We start from the raw sequence: 19964 nt of genomic DNA, 5'->3' as shown, positions 1-19964 counted from the left end.
TGCCCTCGCTGGTGCTCGCTCGTAATAAGCATAAATCCTCGGAGGCTTATCTAGCGGCGCCCAGAAGAACGCTAAAATAAAATATCATACATTCTGCCTTCTACCCTTCGCGCCAGGCTGTGTTACGACTACCACCCTCCTTCATCCCTTATCCGTTTCGTTTCGAGTCTCCATTCAACCTTCGCCTTCCACAATCGCGAACGCCTCGACAGGATTTCCCTTCGTAAACATCTTCTGGCAAAAATTTGGAGAGCCAGCCCCTGGGAAGGTGTCGCTGGTCCCATCGCTAGCGACGCGATACCGGTCGATGGATCTGGGTCAATTAAAACAGGAGAAAGCAGGATTTCTCCTCGATGGGATTGGAGGAGGCTCGTTAATCGGGGATCGATGGAAATCACCGAAGAAACCAGAGCGTGACGCTGTGGTCCCTTGGCGGTGGTGATCGGAAAAAAAGGATCCGAGGGGGTAGAGGAGGGGGGACGGGGGGTCAGGGTGGATTTTTGTGCGCGTCGATGCAGCGCGAGATGTCGGGCAAAGGCACGTAGTCGGTGTAATGAGGCGAGATACATTCGCCGGGGGCCGCCCCGTCGGGGGCGGCTGCCGGAGAAGCTCTGCCAGCCGGTAGGGGGGTGAGTCGGAGGGAAAGGGTTGAGCTGGAAGCCCGATCAGTCATTAGACAAGTGGGTATTCACATATATCGAGTTGTAAAATCGATAGGGGTGTCCGTTAGCCGTGTATCCTGTAAGGAGACGGTGGAGGGGATGAGATGCGAGCCGATAGGATGGCAGGGGGTGCAGCGGGGAGGAAGGGACAGGCAGGGAAACGGGGCTCTTCGCCTCCGATATCAGACGGACGAAGACAGAAACGCAACCCCCTTTTCCTCTTGCCGCGCTTCCCCTTCGACCCCTTTTGTTGCTTCGCCATCCACCCCCTGCCACCGCACGTATCCAGTCCTTGCATATTAATCCTGCCCATAATTCCCACTTCCCAGTTTGGGCAACCCTTCGGCTCCGGCTACATCGCTACCCCCGTCGAGAGAACGAAAGGGAATCAGAATAAGCAAGGGAAAGAGGAGTCCCGGAGTGAGTTGAGACCGTTTGCGGGAGGAGGGGGAGGGAAAGGGATATCCGCCTCCTATCGATTGGGCTTTCTTTCCGAGCCCGGCTTTTAATTGGCATTCTCCCGTGGTGAGAAAAGGAGAGAGCCTCGGAGATCCTCCACCCACGCGGCGCGGTCCGTTACCTACGAAGGGGAGAAAGCCAGGCTGCGATCTTTTCTGCGCGATGAAAAAATTCGCGATCGCGCGGCTTCCCAACCCGAGGGGGATCATGGAAATCCACAAGACACTTCCAGGAACGTCGATCTTTGGAAAATTCTTCGATACTCGAGACGGAGTCACTCGAAACCATCGTTTACGCCTGTTTACCATGATCAGATCCTAAACAGGGTTTGTTGCTCGAGTCTGAATTTTAATTTGATCTTCATACTTTAACCCCTTATGCTACGATTTAAGCTCCAACAATCTGGGACCAAAATGTGATGTTTACATTTGGCCCGAACAATACGTCACAGGTCAAGCTCATGATAATCAGTTTTGGCCCGAATATTCGACCACAAGTCCCGCACGTGGTTATAGCTAAAGGGGTGAATCGATGATCGAAGTGGCGATTTTGATTTGCCTAGCCGAAGTCGAGCTTTCGAGATCGAATTTTTACCTGTTGATGAAGCCAGCCTGTTGCCTGAAGAGATGCTTGAACCACAAGCAGTTAGAAACTATCATGCTATCTTTAAAAAATATTTCCTGATGATGCTAACATCTCCAAGTCAAGATTTCTATTTAGAAATCGCGAGAATTCGCTCTGTCTATGCCCTAAAAATCCAAGCAAGAGGCCTTTCTTCACCCTTTCTCACCCACCCAACCCCCAAGGAGTCGACGAGCCTCGCAGCGGTCCGCGCGATCGTGGAACATAGAAAACGAAGAGCGCCCCGCGTCGTATCAACCGCCTCGAACTCGCATCACCTCCCCCTCCAGGGTCCCTCTCGGCCAAGGAAGGAGATCTCGCGGAAGCACACGAGCTCCTGCGGCCATAACGATCCCTCGCGGCGCATCATTGGTGGACAGGGAACGAAAATTAATACACGAAGCAACCGGCCTCCTTGCGCTCCCACTGCGTACCGTCGCGCACACGTACTCTGTATCCGTGGTCACGTGTGCGCACCCCCGCGGCACATAAGTGCGAGAAGGGCTGCGGCCGTGTGCGTGAAGATTGATTATACCGCGGGAGAAAATGTGATCAATAGCTCGACAAACAAAGGCCCCTCGGACGCCAGTGTATAATGCAAATAGCAAAAATCACGGTACTGGGAGGTGGTGGTGGGGTTAGGAGGGGGGTGGCAGAGCAGAGGGTTGAAGGAGATGATCGACGGTCAAGAAACAATGGCAACGGCTACTTGGAGCCTCGCTGCTCGACACAGTCCCCTTTTCTCGAACCCTCTCGCTCGACTTCTCCCACCCCCGACGCCTTCGGGTCCGGTTTAATTTGCATACGACCGATCATGTCTTCCGGTCCGACTCACCTTCGGCCTGGCCACCGTTACCCGCCATGCCTCGCGACCATCGATCAAGCCTCGCTTGTTTTTACCTTCTAACACACCCCCGCACACCCTGACCGCCCCTTCGTGGTCACTGGCCGTACGCGCACACCGACGATGCACCTCGGCGTGGCTCCTTTCGGCAGAGGATTCTCGTCAACAAGGGTTCGCTTCTTCCCATCGATGACATTGTACTCGACGCCGGAGAACACGGACTCTGGCCATCGCGACGGTGAGAGGAGGAAGGAGGAAGAAAGGGTTGGACGGTGTGACGTAATTGCGCGCCTCTTGGAAAATAACGGAGGTGAAGCGGATGGGGGATGATGGCGAGAGGTGATTATTTCCAATGATCTCGTTCCTGGGTTTAATCCAACCGTTCCTCGAGTTCGGTTATTTTGCACCCTCTTCTGGATTATTTTGTTGGGATTTGTCTATTTGGAAATGTCGAGAAGGAGAAGACTGATACGTCGCGATAAAGAATTTTCCAAAAGGGGTTCTCCAATAAATAAATTATGTAATAAAAGTAGTCTTTCGATAAAAAAAATATTGCGACGAGCCAGTGTTCAGGCTCTGTCGCTTCGAAAGGAAAGGGAGGAGGCAGATAAACGTAATGAAAGATATCGAAAAAGGGTGAATCACAGGGGAGGCGAACGCGTGATACTAGTAAAAGCAGGGTAACGATAGTTACACCCCTCCAGCGTGCAAAAAAAACACAAGAGGGATGGGAGTAGAGAAAAATAGAGGGAATGAGCGATGTATCGCAACGATTACAATCTCTCCCTCCTTGTTTCGGGAAATGTAGAAAAAAGGAGTGGCGAGAGATACAATGGTTATAACCTGTCTTTCATTTACCCTCACTCTTCGTCTACTCTTTCTATCGTTAATCTTGCCTGTGACTTTTCACCGTTGTTCTTTGAAGAACTTCTCGTTCGATGTTTACCCAGGAAAGATTGAAAGGAGATCGTAAAGCTTCTCTTTCTGACTCGATTTCCCCCTACCAAAATACGTTTGCACTCGTCCCAGAATTGTTTTCTTTTCTAAGCGTACACTAGGATGCGATTTCGGTTTTATTTCGTCCACCTACGTGCTCGTATCTTTCATTACCCCCCTCCGGGTATATTGGCTAGACAGATTGAATGATCCAAATGCGGGAGAAAAAAAAATTTATGATCCCCTGTCCGCGGAAATATCCCTATTCAGCGGCGATGTCATAGGCCTGAGATCTGGGGCAAGATCGAATTTCAATATCAAGAGCAATCAAGGGCTGGGGATTTTACGAACGACTCGGAGACATTAAATTTTAACGAATCCGCGGACGGAACGAAACGCTGCCGTTGATATTATCGATGCACGGACCAAGCCAAGTCTGCACATGCGACACATTGTTTTATGGGAGATTTTTTAGTAACTTTGCGGCACGGACGCGGTTTTACAACTTGTTGCCGCATTTTGTATTGCGACGAGTTTCCGTTAAATATTCAGCATCTCATTATTGGTAATCTTAGCGCAGGCTGGGCCAAACCATGTCGAGTTTTTAATATTTTCAGCAGCAGTGAAGAATATATTAGCCAAGCGAGGTAATTGTGATAGGATATATATGTGCTTCTACTTGTTATTAGATATTCGAGAAAGAAAAAATCGATTTTAAGGAGAATTAATAGAAGCACAGTTTCTTCAAACTTTAACCATGTTAACGTAAGGCACTTAAATATTATTATATTCTCCATTGCTACTTAAAATATTTTCTGCACGACACTATAACACTATGCCAGTCGAATTGAATTCGCAGCCCACCGAGCCTTTTGGGGTAGCGTGACAGTGAAACAAAGCTTCTAGTATCGTGACGATTCAATTGGGTTTGCGATAGTCCAATACGGAGACCACACCGCGAGTGTTTAACAGCGTGACAGTCTAATTGAGTCCCCAGTCTTGGGCGATAGTCGCGCTTTCTTACCAGCGATTCGCCACGTCTGACTTTTCGCACCGTGACAGCCCCGATGCGTCTATGACAGTCTAATAGTAGTCTAATTGAGTTTCCAGCGGGCATGCCTAGCCAATTAATTCGCGCTAGGCACGATTCCACTGATTATTTTTACCAACGCGTCAGACCTAATGGATTCACGGCGACAAAGTAAAAAAAAGCGACTCTCGAGAAGAAAATGATGAAATTAGTAGTATTAACATGTTTAACTATCTTGCGTAACTCGTGGGCAACTAATGCGGTGTTCTGAGAGCGATGATTTTCTAATTTATCACGGGTAGTATGCGCAACACATTATTTTAGTAGACTGGGCCATCAGGTGCAATAACTAATCTATTAAAGATTAAGCATTCAAATAAAATGAAGTACAAACAAAATTATTATTTCAACAAGCATCTATTTATGCTGACTTTTATCTATGCAAAAAGATAAATTCATTTTTGTTCAAGCCTCCCAATTAATTTTAATAAATCTTCACTTACTGAAGCATAACTTAAGCAATAGAAATCTAGTCAAGCTAGCGTCGAATAAAAATCCATTTAATATTCTTCGAGGTAAACGTCTACTATCTCGAAGTGGGAACCCATCCCTAAGGATTCCATTTCAGATCGGACCCTGTAAAAAGATTCATTCCGTTGATCGCGGCACTTAGGCGACAAGTTCGACGATATCGACACGCTGTTAATTCCAGCTGTCCTTCCGCTCAGGTTCGCCCGCAAAGCGATAACCTACTCCATCGCTAATGGCGGACATTATTACGAGCAACTCGGAGAACTTCCCCTCGCGTCCACCTATTCCGTGTGTATAGAACGACGATGCGTACTTATCTTCAATCCCTCGGCCGTGTGATCGAAACGCAGGGTAAAGTAACTTACGGCTGTAAGCGTGTATCGATTGCGGGTGAGACGAGGGACAACTGACAAGTAAGCTGCCCCTGGTAAATAAATTAAAGGGCGGGAATGCTTGACACTGCATCAAGGATCTTCGATCACACGGTGGCCCGCTAAGCCTGGAAGTCGCTAACTAGAAATAGGTTGATTCCCTCCGTCCAGACTAGTTTAAATTCCGAATATATTTCGAAGAAACCTCCGTTACGAGCGATCGATGCCAAGGATACCATGTTTCGAGCTGGCTTGGATTTGTGAATGTGAAAGGGCCTGTATGTTTTTAATTTTTACTTTCGAAACTAAATGTTGTATGAATGAACTATAAATAGAAAAAAAGTTTCGTCTTATTTTTCTTTGTAAGGTCTTTTCAATTCAACCGTGACAGAATCTCACCCCTGTTCGCAAAACGAGGAAGAAAACGCGAGAGAAAAGAAAAGACAACGAAGCAACGCGTGTTTGTTGAGCAAGGTTGAAAAAAATCTGCGGGTTTTTTTAAATATACGTCTCACACCGGCGGCTAGACCTGTCGATGCACGCCGGAGGCGTGAATTCCGCAAAATTGAAGCTTCGCTCCTCAATTAACCCCAGGGAAAAGGATGATGCCTCGCTGGGAAAAAACAATTGATACGATCTCGTTCGCACCGGCATTGCACCGCGCGAAACGCATTCAGCTTTAAAATCGTTCATCCTCTCTCCCACTGGCGGCTTTTACCACCCCTGGGCCACCCTTTCCACACCCTCGCAACCGATATTTTCGTCCGTAGCCGGTCGCGTAACACGTGGATGGGCTCCGCAACTCGAAACTTTCGAGCACTCGCGATTCATCGCGATTGATCGCTCCACGACGATTACCCACCCCTCTCTAACATCTCTCTAGTTGCTACTGTTTGCCCGTTTATTCCAAGAATCGCTTCGCGGGATCCATCTTCCCGTGAAACACCGCGTGGGAAGCAGGGTAACATCGGTGATCGACAGTTCAAGCTTAAACATCGAAAAGTTTACGATAGTGAGGGGGAGTTTATTGGTGAAATGGAAGAGCGAAAACTGCTGTGTCGCGTTAAAGAGCCTCGGGATGCTTAGGCGAAGGTACGCCAATAATGAAAAGCATTTCGTGACGACGGATCGGTCGGTGACGCGCGTCGTGAGTTATTAACGACACGCGATCAATAGTTAATGGACGCGTCCTATTCCTACGATTATAGTATTACGTCTTCGTGCTCTTCTTTGAAGTCAGAAATCTACAGGGTTGTTCCCTTGAATATGTCCTGTCTTTTTGCATTCGTTTCGCCGAAGTTTCTGGATGATTCCCACGCTAATTCTCCCCTTTCCTCCTCGCTAAGCAATTCCCCTGACCATTCTCTCTGTTAAACTTTCCGCTTATATTTCCTCCTCATCCGTCATTCATTTTCCCGATGGTTCTCTTGCCTCGCCACTCTCCGCGCTTCTCTTTTTCTTCCTTCCTCCCTCGTTCCACCTCTCCTCCCCCAGCACGTATTCATTGCACTTATTCTTATAAATCAAATGAAAAGGATGGACGGGACGCGATCGATCACTTTCTAATGGGTCACGGTATTATTTTGTTCCGAATGGAGCGACGTTTTCGTTTGTTAAATTGACTGTAGGTTTTATTTTATTTGTCGAGCAACACGAAAGTTTGTTTGAAATTTGTTTAGAAAACTTTTAGGACTGATTCAGTTCAGACCTAACCCAGCCCTTCATTGTCTAGATCTAGACGTCTACGATGATCTAGGACGTCCCTAGAAACGCGAAAGAACTCCTCCCACTTCTTAACGAGTAACCTAATCCTCGAGTAATTACATTCAGACCCGAGTCGAGATTTAAACTTATCCCGTCCGCTAAGCGGCCGATATCGATTTCGGTATAATCGATTCGATAAAATTAATAAAGAGCTTCTGGTAAGCTCCTTACTCTCTGATAAACGAGACCCGAAGCAGTCCGCAGGGGTTCAGAGGTGAGGGTGGAGGGACGCCGCAGTATTTCGCGTGTATGGTTCTATATTTGTATCGACGATAATGTAATTACGTTCATGTTCGATTTCATGACAACTGGGAACAGCCAGCGATCGGTGTACAAGGCGATGGGTTACGTTAACCATCCGTTCTTCGTTTCATTAATGCGACTCGATCGATGAATACGTCGTTCGAAACATTAAAAGCAGAGTTGCACCCTCTTTCTTTTAAAATATGTCTGCTGTCAAACTACGAGGATCGTTCCAACGAGGAGTCCTAGGTTCCTAGATAAAATAAGGTTTAATTAACAGCTCTAACCTTTGGTTCCAGATCAGCCAGCTGGTCGAGGAGGTGTCCAGGTTACAGCAGAGCCTGCAACGTCTCCAGGAGACCAGTGCACAGGCGACGGCGCGGCTGGAGGAAGAACTCGAGGCCCGCAGACAGCACATCAGCAGACTGGAGAGCAAACTGGAGCGACAGAGGGACTATGACGACCTGAAACGGGAAATTAACGCACTGAGGTCGGTGGACCTGTCGCAGATTCCCACAGGCGAGCCTGGCAAGAGCTTGGAACACCTTCTGATGGAACGCTCGAAGGCGCTCCAGCAAACAGAAAACTTGAAGCCAACCAATACTCCCGACGCGCTCGGTAAGTCCTTCGAATCAATCTTTCCTCCAAGCATTAGGCCTCGCGAACTGTTCGATGATCGCTTGATCGATCTGATTCGCGTCCAAGGATCAGTCGAGATTAGGCGTATCGGCTGATCACCGTACAAGCTGTCCGCTTTAGATCAGGAATTGTTAGAGAATTGCTAGTAGCTGGACACTCTCTAGCAAGGTAGACACGAGATATCGTTACGACCCTTCTAGTATTACGGCTACTAATTCCTGCGCTAAAGCTCTGGTCTTCGATCCCCGACTCTCTCTCTCTTCGAGGCTACGTCGAAGGACTCGGTATCGAGTAACAATATAAAGGACACGAGTCACGCAACGCGGACGCTTTTTATAAAGAACGAGGGATGACTGAAGGAGCTTACCGAGAGAAAAGGAACAACAAAGTAACTCTGCTTGCCACTGTGTTCGCATTTCTTTTCTAACTATCTTTGTATCTGACCCTTCTATCTCTCTTCTTCTCCCAAACCGTTATCGTGGATCTGTTTCTCTCGTCCTCGTCGTTTCTACACTTTCGTCCTTCTAATTTCACCGTTCTGCCCTCTCACATCTCTGTGTTACTCTCTCTCTTTCTCTCTCTCTCTCTCTCTCTCTCTCTCTCTCTCTCTCTCTCTCTGCCTGTCTCTCCGAGATCCTCCACTGCTTAGATTGCACTTTTTCCGAGCTACTCTCTCGCTGGTGCGCGCATCAACCCTCGCAAGGAGGTACTAACATAATCGAGACCTGCACGTTAACCCCCGGTGCCTCTTACCAAACATGTCATCGACACCGTGATCATCCCCCCAAAGCCCGCCCCCGAACCTAGCATCACCCCGAGCTCCCACTACGAACGTCTGCACGCTGGGAAACGCAAAAAAAAAGAAAAATAAAAGAAACCTCGTACACGCAAATTCGTGGACGATACTCGGAGCATTTCTCCAGGCCGAAGCGTTGTTTCGGGGCCAGAGTTTATTGCAAATCGATCGGGAATGACACGGAATGAGAGAGCGAGAGAGAAGCCGCGTGTTCACGGGCAGAGAAAGAGGTCCAACCGTACTCCGTCCACCCCGTATTCCCACCCCGAAATTTCGCGACTTCTCGCTGTCCTTCGGAAAACGTCGAACACCTTTCCACCTTCACGGAGCGAAATCGCTTTGTTGTTAAAAAAAAAAAAAAAAAAAAAAAGAAAAAATACATACTACGGACTGGTGTTCAGTCTTTCACGGACGATATCTCCGAGAAAAGCCGATCGGAACGCGACGGAAAGGATTTTCGAGATGACGAGGAACACTGAACCCAGTCGACCGACACGCGACACTTTTCCTCTCGTTGGGCCGCCGTTGTTCCTCGTTTGTGTGGATCACGCGACGAAGCGTCGAAAAAAAGAGAGTCTCGGTCGTCCAGGAGGCTACCATGAGGACTTTGGACGCCGGATGTCCGAAATGAAAAAGGGAATTCGAAACCGTGAACCATTAGATCGACCGCGATCTGTGTGTGTGCGAGCTCGTGTTGACGCGGTCCCTTGTGTTTTTGGTGGTTGCAGGTGGACTATCGTCACCCCTGCAGCGCGCCTCGACCGCCTCGCCCCACGGGGTCGGGGGTGTACCGCCTTCGTCCCACGTGTCCTCCCAGCAACCACCGCCGCCGCCCCCAGCAGCAGTTTCCCTCCCACCGCGTTCCACACCGACACCGTCTTCGGCTACCTCGACGACGTCCAGCCTCCTCTTCCCACCTCCTCTCCAGAACGTCGAGACCTTCGGCTCCTTCCTCGGCGAAGAGATCGTCGCCAACTGGAGGCGGACGTTGGAGAGGTCCATCATGAATCAGCAGCAACAACAGCAACAGCAGCAACAACAACAACAGCAGCAGCAGCAACAACAACAACAACAACAACAACAACAGCAGCAGCAGCAGCAGCTTCAGCCGACTTCCTTGGGTCAATTGGCGCAGCAACAGCTACAGCAAGCTCAACCGCTGATCGGTCTGCACCCTCCGTCTACCACCAGTAGCATAAATCATCTTCCATCGCCAACGGACCCGTCGTCCAGTTCGAACACGCCAGCCAAATCGAATACCCCGTTAGGAACCACTCCACTGAGTTGCCTTGATGCCGCCGAAAAGGCTCCGACGCCTGTGTCGGGCCACGAAACGCCCGCACCACCAACGCCGTCTTCGACCACCGCGTTAACGTCACCCCCGAGCTTTCAACCGCCCACGACGATGATCGAGACGATCGCATCTTCGGCGTCCGTGAACGGCGGTAGCATGATACCGGCCGTCCCGACGGCACCGCCACCAAAGAGTCCAGCGGACCAGGACTCTTGTCACAATAACAACAACAGCCATCATCTGGCCAACAACAACATCGGAGGTCTGAGCGTGCTGGATACCCTGAAGAGCCCGTTTCGCTTCGACGACAGAACGCATCCGTTCAGATTCGGCGACGAGTATGGCGCCGCGGGTATGGCTGGTCGACTAGGCGAGTCGCTTATCCCTAAAGGCGACCCCATGGAGGCCAGGCTTCAAGAGATGCTGCGGTACAACATGGACAAGTACGCGTCGCAGAATCTGGACACCCTGCACATAGCCAGGAGAGTCAGAGAGCTGCTCTCGATACACAACATCGGTCAAAGGCTGTTCGCCAAGTACGTACTCGGGCTGAGCCAAGGCACCGTCAGCGAACTGCTGAGTAAACCGAAGCCGTGGGACAAACTGACGGAAAAAGGTCGCGACAGCTACAGGAAGATGCACGGCTGGGCTTGCGACGACAACGCTGTACTGCTGTTGAAATCCCTGATACCCAAGAAAGGTGAGTACGATCAGTTTCCAGCTGTCTCCAGTCTTCCCGTCGTTGTACACCTACGAATCACTTCTATCAAGCGGCGAAGATCAAACGTCCGCGAGATGAAACGGGACCTCGTAATTACACCTTCGGGTCTAATTGCTCGAGGTGAAACAACGCGTGATTTATTTCTAGTAACAAGGCTGATCAGATTTCTGACCAGCGAATCTTGGAAACGCTGCAACACGACGCCCAGGCTCGATGTTGCAGCGGCCGCCGAGTAATTACGTCCGCTTCTTCTTTTGACACGGCATCGACAGGTTCGCGCGCGGACTCGGAGGGGTTCGGCGAACCTGTCCATGATCTCGTTGACGTTTCAACTTCGCCGCTGACGATTTTACCGTTTTACTCCTAAGAATATCTTTTCTGCCTCGCACTGCCAATAATCTGTTCTGCCGAACCACTAACCATCAGCTGTCAGTTAACTTTTTTTCGGCTGTCTAATACGGGTGTTACTGGTGTCTCTATTTGTCCTTAACTATACCGCGGAGATTCGCGTAACGTTCGAACCGGAGGTCGATTCCCTCTATACGAATGCTACTGAATCGATTCCCGGTGTAGCCATGCGTTGGTGACGTCGTGAGCTTTCCCTGTCGTTCGAACAACGTTCGTAGAACACGAAGAATTTACTACGACTCAAGACTCCGTTGGAGTAATATAAGATAAGGATAAGGCTTCCAACTGTAAGATACAATTAACTAGCTTTTTCAAGTGGTTTCTTCTTCGATATCAATGTCATTCGACCCTTGAAGAAGCTAGCTGGTACCCTATCCGAAGAACAAGGAAGCCCGGGTCGAAGTAGGATTTTTCAGGTCACTTGCAATTTCGTTGCAACGCTAAACAGGTTAGAGGTATCTCGTTAGGTTACTTTAGAAAGTCAGGGCTGTATTCCAACAGATTTGGGAATCCCGAGCGTTCCTGCATTACAGCGAACCGCGCAACAGGCTGCTTCGATTCGAACGCCTCTGCGGAGCACAACGTTTTGACGTCACAGTGCAATAGACCAAAGCTTGAACGAATGTTCCATTAGAAGAAAAAGAAAAGCGCGTAGCTAAGGAAATTTCGAAGCGAAAGATCGTCAATCCGTCACGTGTGATCCTGATGCACCGATGAACAACAACCCGGCACTGTAAATCTGATTGAGCGACGCGTGGCATCTCAGGGTATTAAACGAACAGCCATCGCGGTAAACATTCGAGAAACTCGGGAGCGGAGTTAGGCGCGCGTGACGCAAAACAGTTGGAAGATGACGTTCGATTTTGGCTTTAATAGTCTTAATTAAATTATACAGCTAGTTGGCTCGCCAAGCCTGCTATCGATTGTTTGCTGCGTTTGGCAGCCATATTGTTTAGACTAATAGCTCCTGGGAGTAGGGAACCGGGGGGATGAGTTCTAGGCAAGGGTGCAATACGCGAAGGGTTCCATCGCGGAAAGGAGGATGAGAATGGAAGGGGAGTAAAAGGAAACAGGGTCCAAGAGAGAGACCACAGACGTTCCAGATCCGTCTGCACTTATCGCGAAGGTAATTTACGCTTTCGTTGGATCGCCAAGGGAACGCCACTGTAGTTCCACAGGAAATTATCCTGACAATCTTAGCTGATTTCGTTTGTTAACGGAAAAATACGTTTGTAAGCAAGTGTTGATGAAAATGCAACCACGTTGAAAAGATCTCGACGATCGAGACTCGTAGACAAAGTGCCTTTTCTTATTCGACTATAGCCTTTGACACGCAACCAACCCTAGTCTAATACGATCAATTCCTAGAAGAATAGAATGCAGAAAGAAGTCGAGTCGAAAGGGTTACACTGACTTTTCATGAACCCGTAAATACCCTCTGCACAAAACATTCGAAACGAGCGACGTCCGTTTATCATATCCTCGTTCTCCTTCGGTCCGTCAGATCGACCGCGTCTGACCGTTAATTTCCAATTCCACTTTATTTCGTTTCACTTACCGTTTCTGTAACACGGGCATTGTTCGCGTACCACGGTGCCTCGCTTTTTCACCAGCTCAAGGTCGTGCTCGTCAAACCGCTGCCCCTTTCATTTATTGTAACGATTCCTCCGTCCGCGTCGCCCCGCCGCTGATCGTTTCCTGCTTTCTGTAAATATTAATACCAATGAGAGAGGATGTCGAGCGTCATGAAGGGGGGCATCCATGTCCGGCGCGCGAAAAATAAAACTCGTATAAAATATTCAATAATTCACGGACGAAGGGAGGAGTGGGAGGAGGTCACTGACAACGCAGACGTCGTGCATCAATGGATTGTCGGTTTCCGTCGAATAGCCGACAATGATAATTATGCTTATTGCGACGGGGAGAAGGGAGGGGAAAAAAAGAATTGCAACGCGTGCACAGATGGATCAAGTGACGAAGAGGGGGAAGAAACGGTGGATGGGATTTCCTCATGTGTTCGCTTAAAAATTATAGAAATTCTGCAACGATCCCTCGCCGATGATTAATCCTAAAAAGATAAAGAGTAAACGGGAACTCGTCGAGTCGGAAAATCTTCCCAAAAAGCACACGCGAAGATCTATCTTCCCGTGATAGTATCAGAGTCGAAAATGTATTCAAATTTACGATAGCGTCGCCTCGTATGAGACTCGAAGCCCTGGGCTGAAAGTTATTTGGGAAACAAAGCCTAGATGTTGTTTATTCGACTCATCGAACTTGATTCCGGGAATCCACGACGCGTAATCCCTACCCTCGGTTAACAAACGGAGTTTCGTAAATTTTCGTGACGAACGGACAGCAGGTTTAAGGAATAATTTTAGTTATGAAGATTTGCTGAACTGTACCGCAAAAATCACGCGAACCAGTAATCCCCTGACAAATGCGCCTGGACAGTGGCCCAGTATTCGACGAGGCACGTTCTCAACGTTTATTATTGCCCGTGAGCGGTGCAATACAATTGATCTAAGCACGGCTGGGTCCAAGAGCAACGCACCGCGAGATTACCGTAATAAAGATAGTTGGTGCCGGTCCAACTCTGTTTATCGCGGAAATTTCTTTCTTGCAATTACACACCAGCTTCTCCGGGAATTCAACCGCTATGAACTCTCATTCTGATCCTAACGATGCCAAATGAAGAAAGAAAATAATCGAAGTTAACACTTTACCGATTGGTAAGGATTAATCGTCTAGTTTGCTAAGATTGAATGCTCTCGTCTTTACTGACTATCAATCAGTAAAGCGTTAAATAAACTTGTGAGTTTATACAGCAATTGGAATACGTTTCCACAAACAGATCACTATCCTATTTTTTAAATTTAAATTCCACGTAGCTGTATTCGCTCAATTGCTCGATTAGTTTCAGTTCTTCGAGTTACTCGAGCTAAAATCTCTGTGATTCTTTTTAATTCCGCGACCCTTCGAAGCGTGCTTCATTTATCGAAACCCGAACACGCAAGGCCACAGCCATGGGAATCTAATTGTCCGATTATAATTGTAAAGTTGTTCTGCTGTGCGGCTTGAAATATGCTTGTTATTTCCTCCTCGCCGCGAGAACCGCCTAAATAAATTGGAATGTAAAATACAGAAAGCCAAGGGAGCGCGAAGGTTCGAGAGTTCGTTCGATAAATACTCGTAAAAGTTTCGAAGCAACCGATCTGTAAAAATAGTGAATCGCGAAAATTGGCATCGGTTTCACGTGAAACTCTAGTCGAGGCACATAATTAACGCATGATCGTAATGTTCATTGACCCAATCCGTAAGAGATAAGCGTTATCAGTGCCCGATTGTGATTACAAAACCGACTCCGTACACTGTAAAATGGATGAACGAGTGGGAGGGCTCTCGGCGTGATCGACCGAACGATTTTTACACGAAAACGATATTTAAGAACACGTAACACCGCCTGAAACGACTTCGATGCTTCGCCAACTATTTCATTCAAAAATATTCACCTCCACCGCTTTCGACTACTCCGTTTTATTCAATTTTCTCTAATGAGGCACCAAGAGGAGCCCATCGATAATTTTGCACGAACAAAGATGACCGCTCTGAAATTTGGCTGAACGCGTCCTCGCGACTCTTATGGGGCCCCGATTCAAAGAAGGAACCCCTACGGTGGCTCACAGACGCGTATTTCACCGTCAATTAAATGCGCTATACGCAGCCACGCACATCTTTTCACGTGCAGGGGAGAAAGACCGACGCACACGAGCCCAACGCGAAAGAGTTACGTTCATTAGCGAGACCACTCTGGTTCGTATACCGATTTTATCAGATTTTCTGTCCCGGCTGTATCCTTCCGCCTCCCGACGCCTACTTTGCGCGAGCGCGCGGCCCTTGTCGTCGTTAGAAGCTTCGAAAATTAACAAGATCTTAAAGTTCAGCCGGCAATAATAAAGGGGCTCCAAAAAGGAGCTTTAGGAATATTTTTTAATCAGAAGGTACGACTGTGGACGATGTCGTCTTTTGGGGTTAATACATATCGCGATCGTGTGTTTAAAATAAACAAACTTGGGTATATTTCGTAGCATTCGTGATTTATCCATATAGTGACCGCTAGAGTAATAATCGGAATACTGGTTCAGAATTAATTTTTCTTTAATTTCTCAAGATTACCTCTGATCACCTACCTATAGTAGTCAACGCGTTAAAAGTCTTAAAGCTCCCTTGGAAAACCCTCGATAACACCATTTCTATGGCCTTCCATCATATTCGACAAACATTTTCTATTTTCTATTCGGCTTTTCTACCTAGCCAACGACTCCAGATGAAATCTGAGATGAAACGCGTCGCGTGACCGGTGGATGTTTGATCAGCAGCGGTGTGCGGACAAATTAGACGAAGAATGTCTTAATTGCGAATGTCCGAGCCTGTTGTTCCCGTTGCTCGTCGCCCGTATGTTTCAGCCGCGTGACGAAACGTCACGGTTTGTTCGCTCAGATCGCCATCAAGGCGTCGCTCGGTCCGTGCCCGTAGGAATCGACGAAAGAAAGAACAATCGCGACCGTAAGGACAATGGCCACATGTCGGAAAGGAAAGTCATACCGCAATTTGTCAGGCGCGTACACGCGCGACGGAAAGCGGACCATCTTTCGCAGCAATTATTTGCCACGGCGCATTGTCGATCCCCGGAGGTGTCTCGGCTATCCAGCGACCGGGGGAGGGAGGGGGGAGGAGGTGAAGGGTGGATGTTGACAATAGTCGATTACAAAATTTTAGTACCGATTCTGTGAGAACCGTTCGCCTGGGGACGACTTAAGAAACGAGAGGATTGTTGCAGGACGCGATTACGTCCTTCCTTGCGACATTGCTGGCGATGGCGTCATTGGGAGACACCGAAATCACGTTAAATGACTGCCTATAAAACTCTGCAGAAATAGTTGACCTTTTTTTGTTAGAAACGTTCTATTTCGAGAAATGTTCCTTTTTATTTTTGATACGAGTGTTTTGATACAAATTCCATCGAGTAATTCCATCGAAGATAGATGGTTACATTTAAGATGAAGATGTAACTACATCTCCGTGTGTACACTCGAAAACGAGATCATAGAAATCTGGCATACGTCACATCTCGATACACTCACCCTTTCGACGCCCTTGCAACGAACTATTCCTGACATCCTGTCGCGTAAAAGAGATTACGAGCATTCGAAAACGCGTGCTTCGTATTTTGGAAAAACAATCTATCTAATATCTAAACGTTGTAACATTTAAATGCTCGCTACGTGACAAGTTAAATCGGTTCGAGTTGATAAAATATTTTCGCGCGTGGCGGATATTATGAATACAGATGTGACGTAAGGCAAGAAAAAGAGATATTAATGCAGGAACTTAGCGGTAATTGGGCTCGATAAATCGTTACACGAAACGTGTCGCTGGATATCGTTCCCACCGCAGTGCGTTAATCTGTATTCCGTTCGATAACGATAATGTCAATTTCATCAGCGCGACCGCAAAAAGTCAGCTCACAGGAAAGAAATAACGCATAACAAACGACCTCGTTCTCTTTATCTCGGTGAAAACGGTGGACGCTCGTCTGTCAGAGCCGACGATTAGGTTGAAAACACATTTTTCACGAATCTGATCGTTGCTACGAAATACGTCGCGAGAGATAATGCGATTCGGTGAACCCTCTCTAATTGAAAACACTTGGAAACATTAATGAATTCGAAATATAGATGATTCGATGAATTATAATCCACTTAATGATTACAGTTTTGTACTGTTCTATTCGAGCTGATCGAGCCCGTCCCTAATCTCATCAGGTTCGTCGATGGTTTCGTTGAAAGGTGGTCGTGGCTTCGTGAAAATGCCGAATGGATACAGAGGAGGTTGGCATAAGTCGATGCTGCTGGCACGAATTCAAACGTCACGACGGCGCACACACGCACACCGCCGCATACGTGCATATTCCGTTCGATTCTTCACATCCACGAAACGTGCCTCGGCTGTCGTCATTGTCCTCGTAACGTTCCGTTTCCACCCACAACGCTGTCGATTTCTTGAAACATTTCACGTCGACCGATATCGCAGAAACTGCAACATCAGTTTCTTGGACCGTTCACCGCATTCCGATCTTAATGACCAATTAATCTTTCCTCGGTTCGTTTCGCGGCTGGCACCATAGAACGCCTTTGCTACGCGAAAAATCGAGCTCGAACGATTTTAGAGGAAAATGGGAACGAACGCATCTTGGAACCCTTTCAAATCGATGAAAGACAGGAATAAAAAAATCGAAGAGATCAAGTCTCGATAACTAATCGAGACGACGATATTGAAATCTCGAGATGAGGTCGCAGCTAGATTCACTCTCGCGAGAAACATCGAGCGTCGTGGCCAGGAAGTTCATAGGGTTGGAAAAGCAAGGGCAGCGAAGCAATCAAAGTCGTGATCGATGGCTCATCGGGCCTGGATCTTACGTTTGATTGGTCAATTAGGCGGGAAACACGTAGGAGAGCGTCGTTGCCTATGCGAGAGGGGAATCCTGCAAGCGCGAGATCCCGGAAAAGGTTGTTTTAATTATCGTCGCCAGGGTGTACTCTGCCTTCGGGTTCTAGACGTTAGGGTTCAATGTTATTAATTTCGCGTTGTATTAATTGCTTCCACGTTCGATCGAACATGAAATCAGCCCGTCCTGATTAGATACGTGGGGCTGTCTCTTCCTTATCGTACGTCGTCCGCTAATGGGTGGAATTGAACGTCGATCCTGGGCGGAATTTGAATTTTCAAGCGTACAAGATTCTCTACATTCTGACATTTCGCGTTTCCCGTGAGTTTCACTTTTCCTATTCCCTCGTCGAGAGAAATCAGGGATGTTCGCAGACCTTCGATTACGAATTAACACTAAACCCACCGCGAGCAGTCAAATGACCGTTTTCAAATTTTTGTTTCATGCACTATTCAATTCAGTTGACTCTAAGACATTTGTCCAATCACGAAATGTCCAATTTAGAAATAGTAAGAAATAGAAAGATGGAAATTAGATTACAGCGTAAAAATACGCGACAGTTTTGAACGCAGAGACTCCGACGATTATTCATTCCAAACGTCTACGATGTCGATAAAAACAACAGGTGAACGATCGCTTAGTGTGCTTCGGTAGATCCGTATTATGTACAACTCCCCCAACTAATTCACCTCCCCCAAATTAATTTATTTTCTACACGTACCTTTAAGACCAAACCGAGTAAGAACGCACCACAAGTTGTGCCTCACCCGTAGAGTATGTTTCAGGCAAGGAGCAAGGAATGCCAGCGTTCGCGCGTGGACCACAGGAAGGTGGTCCGCCAGAAATGAGCGACGAAAGGTTGGCGCATATCCTCTCGGAGTCTGGCCATCTGCAGATGAGGGGCGAGCACGAGATATCGAACGACGCGGACAGCAAGAGCCCGAGCAGAATCGGCTGTCCGAGCCCGTTCAACAAGGACAGGCTCGACAGTCAAAACAGGAGACTGAAGAAATACGAAAACGATGACATTCCGCAGGAAAAGGTAGTCAGGATTTATCAGGAGGAGCTAGCCAAGCTGATGGGGAGAAGGGTCGAGGATCTCCGCGGACCGCGAGAGTTCTCCACCAGGTAAGGCTTCGACGCGAAACCATCCACGTAAATCCGAACAGAACAGATGGCTGCCGGTCTAAAGAATTTTGCGAGGGGCTTTTAGCAAAATTATAAAATATTTACTAGGCGTGAGAGAGCAATTTATCATCTTGCGATCATATTTAAATTAACACGAAGTCTGTTTATTAAACGTAAGATCTTTGGATGGATCGAATATTAGATCACGTTAAAGAATGAAAGATAATGGATCCTCTAGAATCATCTAATTCTATGGAGGTTTGAAATAAAAAATCGAGCATACCCCATACCTCGCACGTATTCGATCAGAATATAGATTCTAAAGCCCTTCTGGAAAAACCTTTGCATCAGACACGCCACTGTCGCGTATGTAATTTAACCAGTCAGCCGTGTTTGACGATCATATCCGTCACGACACGAAATCGTGACGGCTATATTCGTCTATATATGCATATACAGTCAGTCCCATAAGTATTCCTACCTTTTACATCTATTGAAGACATTTCTCTAAATTAATTGATAGATTTGATGTGTACAAATAAATTTTTTAACGAATGATTTATTTGGAAACGTCAAACCTGTCGTTTAATTTAGACTGTTTTCAATAGACATAGCCACTTACTCTGTGCCTAACTATATCATACAAATATCCTACATGCCTGTGTCAATGCATGAGGTCCTCGCGGCACTGTAAAAGACGACGCCACACTGACTGGTTAAAAAAGAATATTTAGCAAGCGCCTTTCTTCTAGAGAACCTAGTGTACCCGCGTAATACGAGGGTTGACCCTGCCACGCCGTAGCACGGTATCCGAACCGGTAGTGCATCCCATAGATCTTGTGAGTCACGGCAAATCGCGGCCGCGCACGAACTATGCTGAAAAGATGACGTACGCGGCTAAAATTAATATGCCGCTATATCTGTTTCGTTACTTAACACGTAAATGTCAGGTGTAAACACCAGCTTTCCCCGTGGCTCGTATTGCACGTCCAGACGTGGCTCGTATCGTCCG

The 19964-nt window shown here is 47.6% G+C and overlaps 1 protein-coding gene and 1 long non-coding RNA gene across 8 annotated transcripts in view; one reads left to right on the top strand and one right to left on the bottom strand.

Annotated features, from left to right (window-relative positions):
• LOC128890260 (uncharacterized) overlaps positions 1 to 19964 on the bottom strand; it is a 146581-nt gene that overhangs the window by 121827 nt on the left and 4790 nt on the right. For all 3 annotated transcript variants that reach the window (XR_008460596.1, XR_008460595.1, XR_008460594.1), the window contains exons 2-3: positions 12878 to 13024; positions 7749 to 7925 (exon numbers count right to left, since the gene is read on the bottom strand). This is a non-coding gene — a long non-coding RNA (uncharacterized LOC128890260). The remainder of the gene's footprint in view (positions 1 to 7748; positions 7926 to 12877; positions 13025 to 19964) is intronic.
• The window catches only part of LOC128890242 (homeobox protein cut), a 118797-nt gene that overhangs the window by 94144 nt on the left and 4689 nt on the right, over positions 1 to 19964 (top strand). For 4 of the 5 annotated variants that reach the window (XM_054148561.1, XM_054148564.1, XM_054148563.1 and 1 more), the window contains exons 4-6: positions 7761 to 8079; positions 9625 to 10890; positions 18598 to 18952. In XM_054148561.1, coding sequence (XP_054004536.1) covers positions 7761 to 8079; positions 9625 to 10890; positions 18598 to 18952 — 1940 coding nt within the window. The remainder of the gene's footprint in view (positions 1 to 7760; positions 8080 to 9624; positions 10891 to 18597; positions 18953 to 19964) is intronic. The other variant, XM_054148560.1, reaches the window with a different exon arrangement.

Source organism: Hylaeus anthracinus, unplaced genomic scaffold (genome assembly GCF_026225885.1).
Source record: "Hylaeus anthracinus isolate JK02 unplaced genomic scaffold, UHH_iyHylAnth1.0_haploid 12000, whole genome shotgun sequence".
In the NCBI taxonomy this organism is placed as follows: Eukaryota; Metazoa; Arthropoda; class Insecta; order Hymenoptera; family Colletidae; genus Hylaeus; species Hylaeus anthracinus.
The sequence above is the reverse complement of the archived record's forward strand: the minus strand, read 5'-3'. Positions and strand labels throughout refer to the sequence as shown.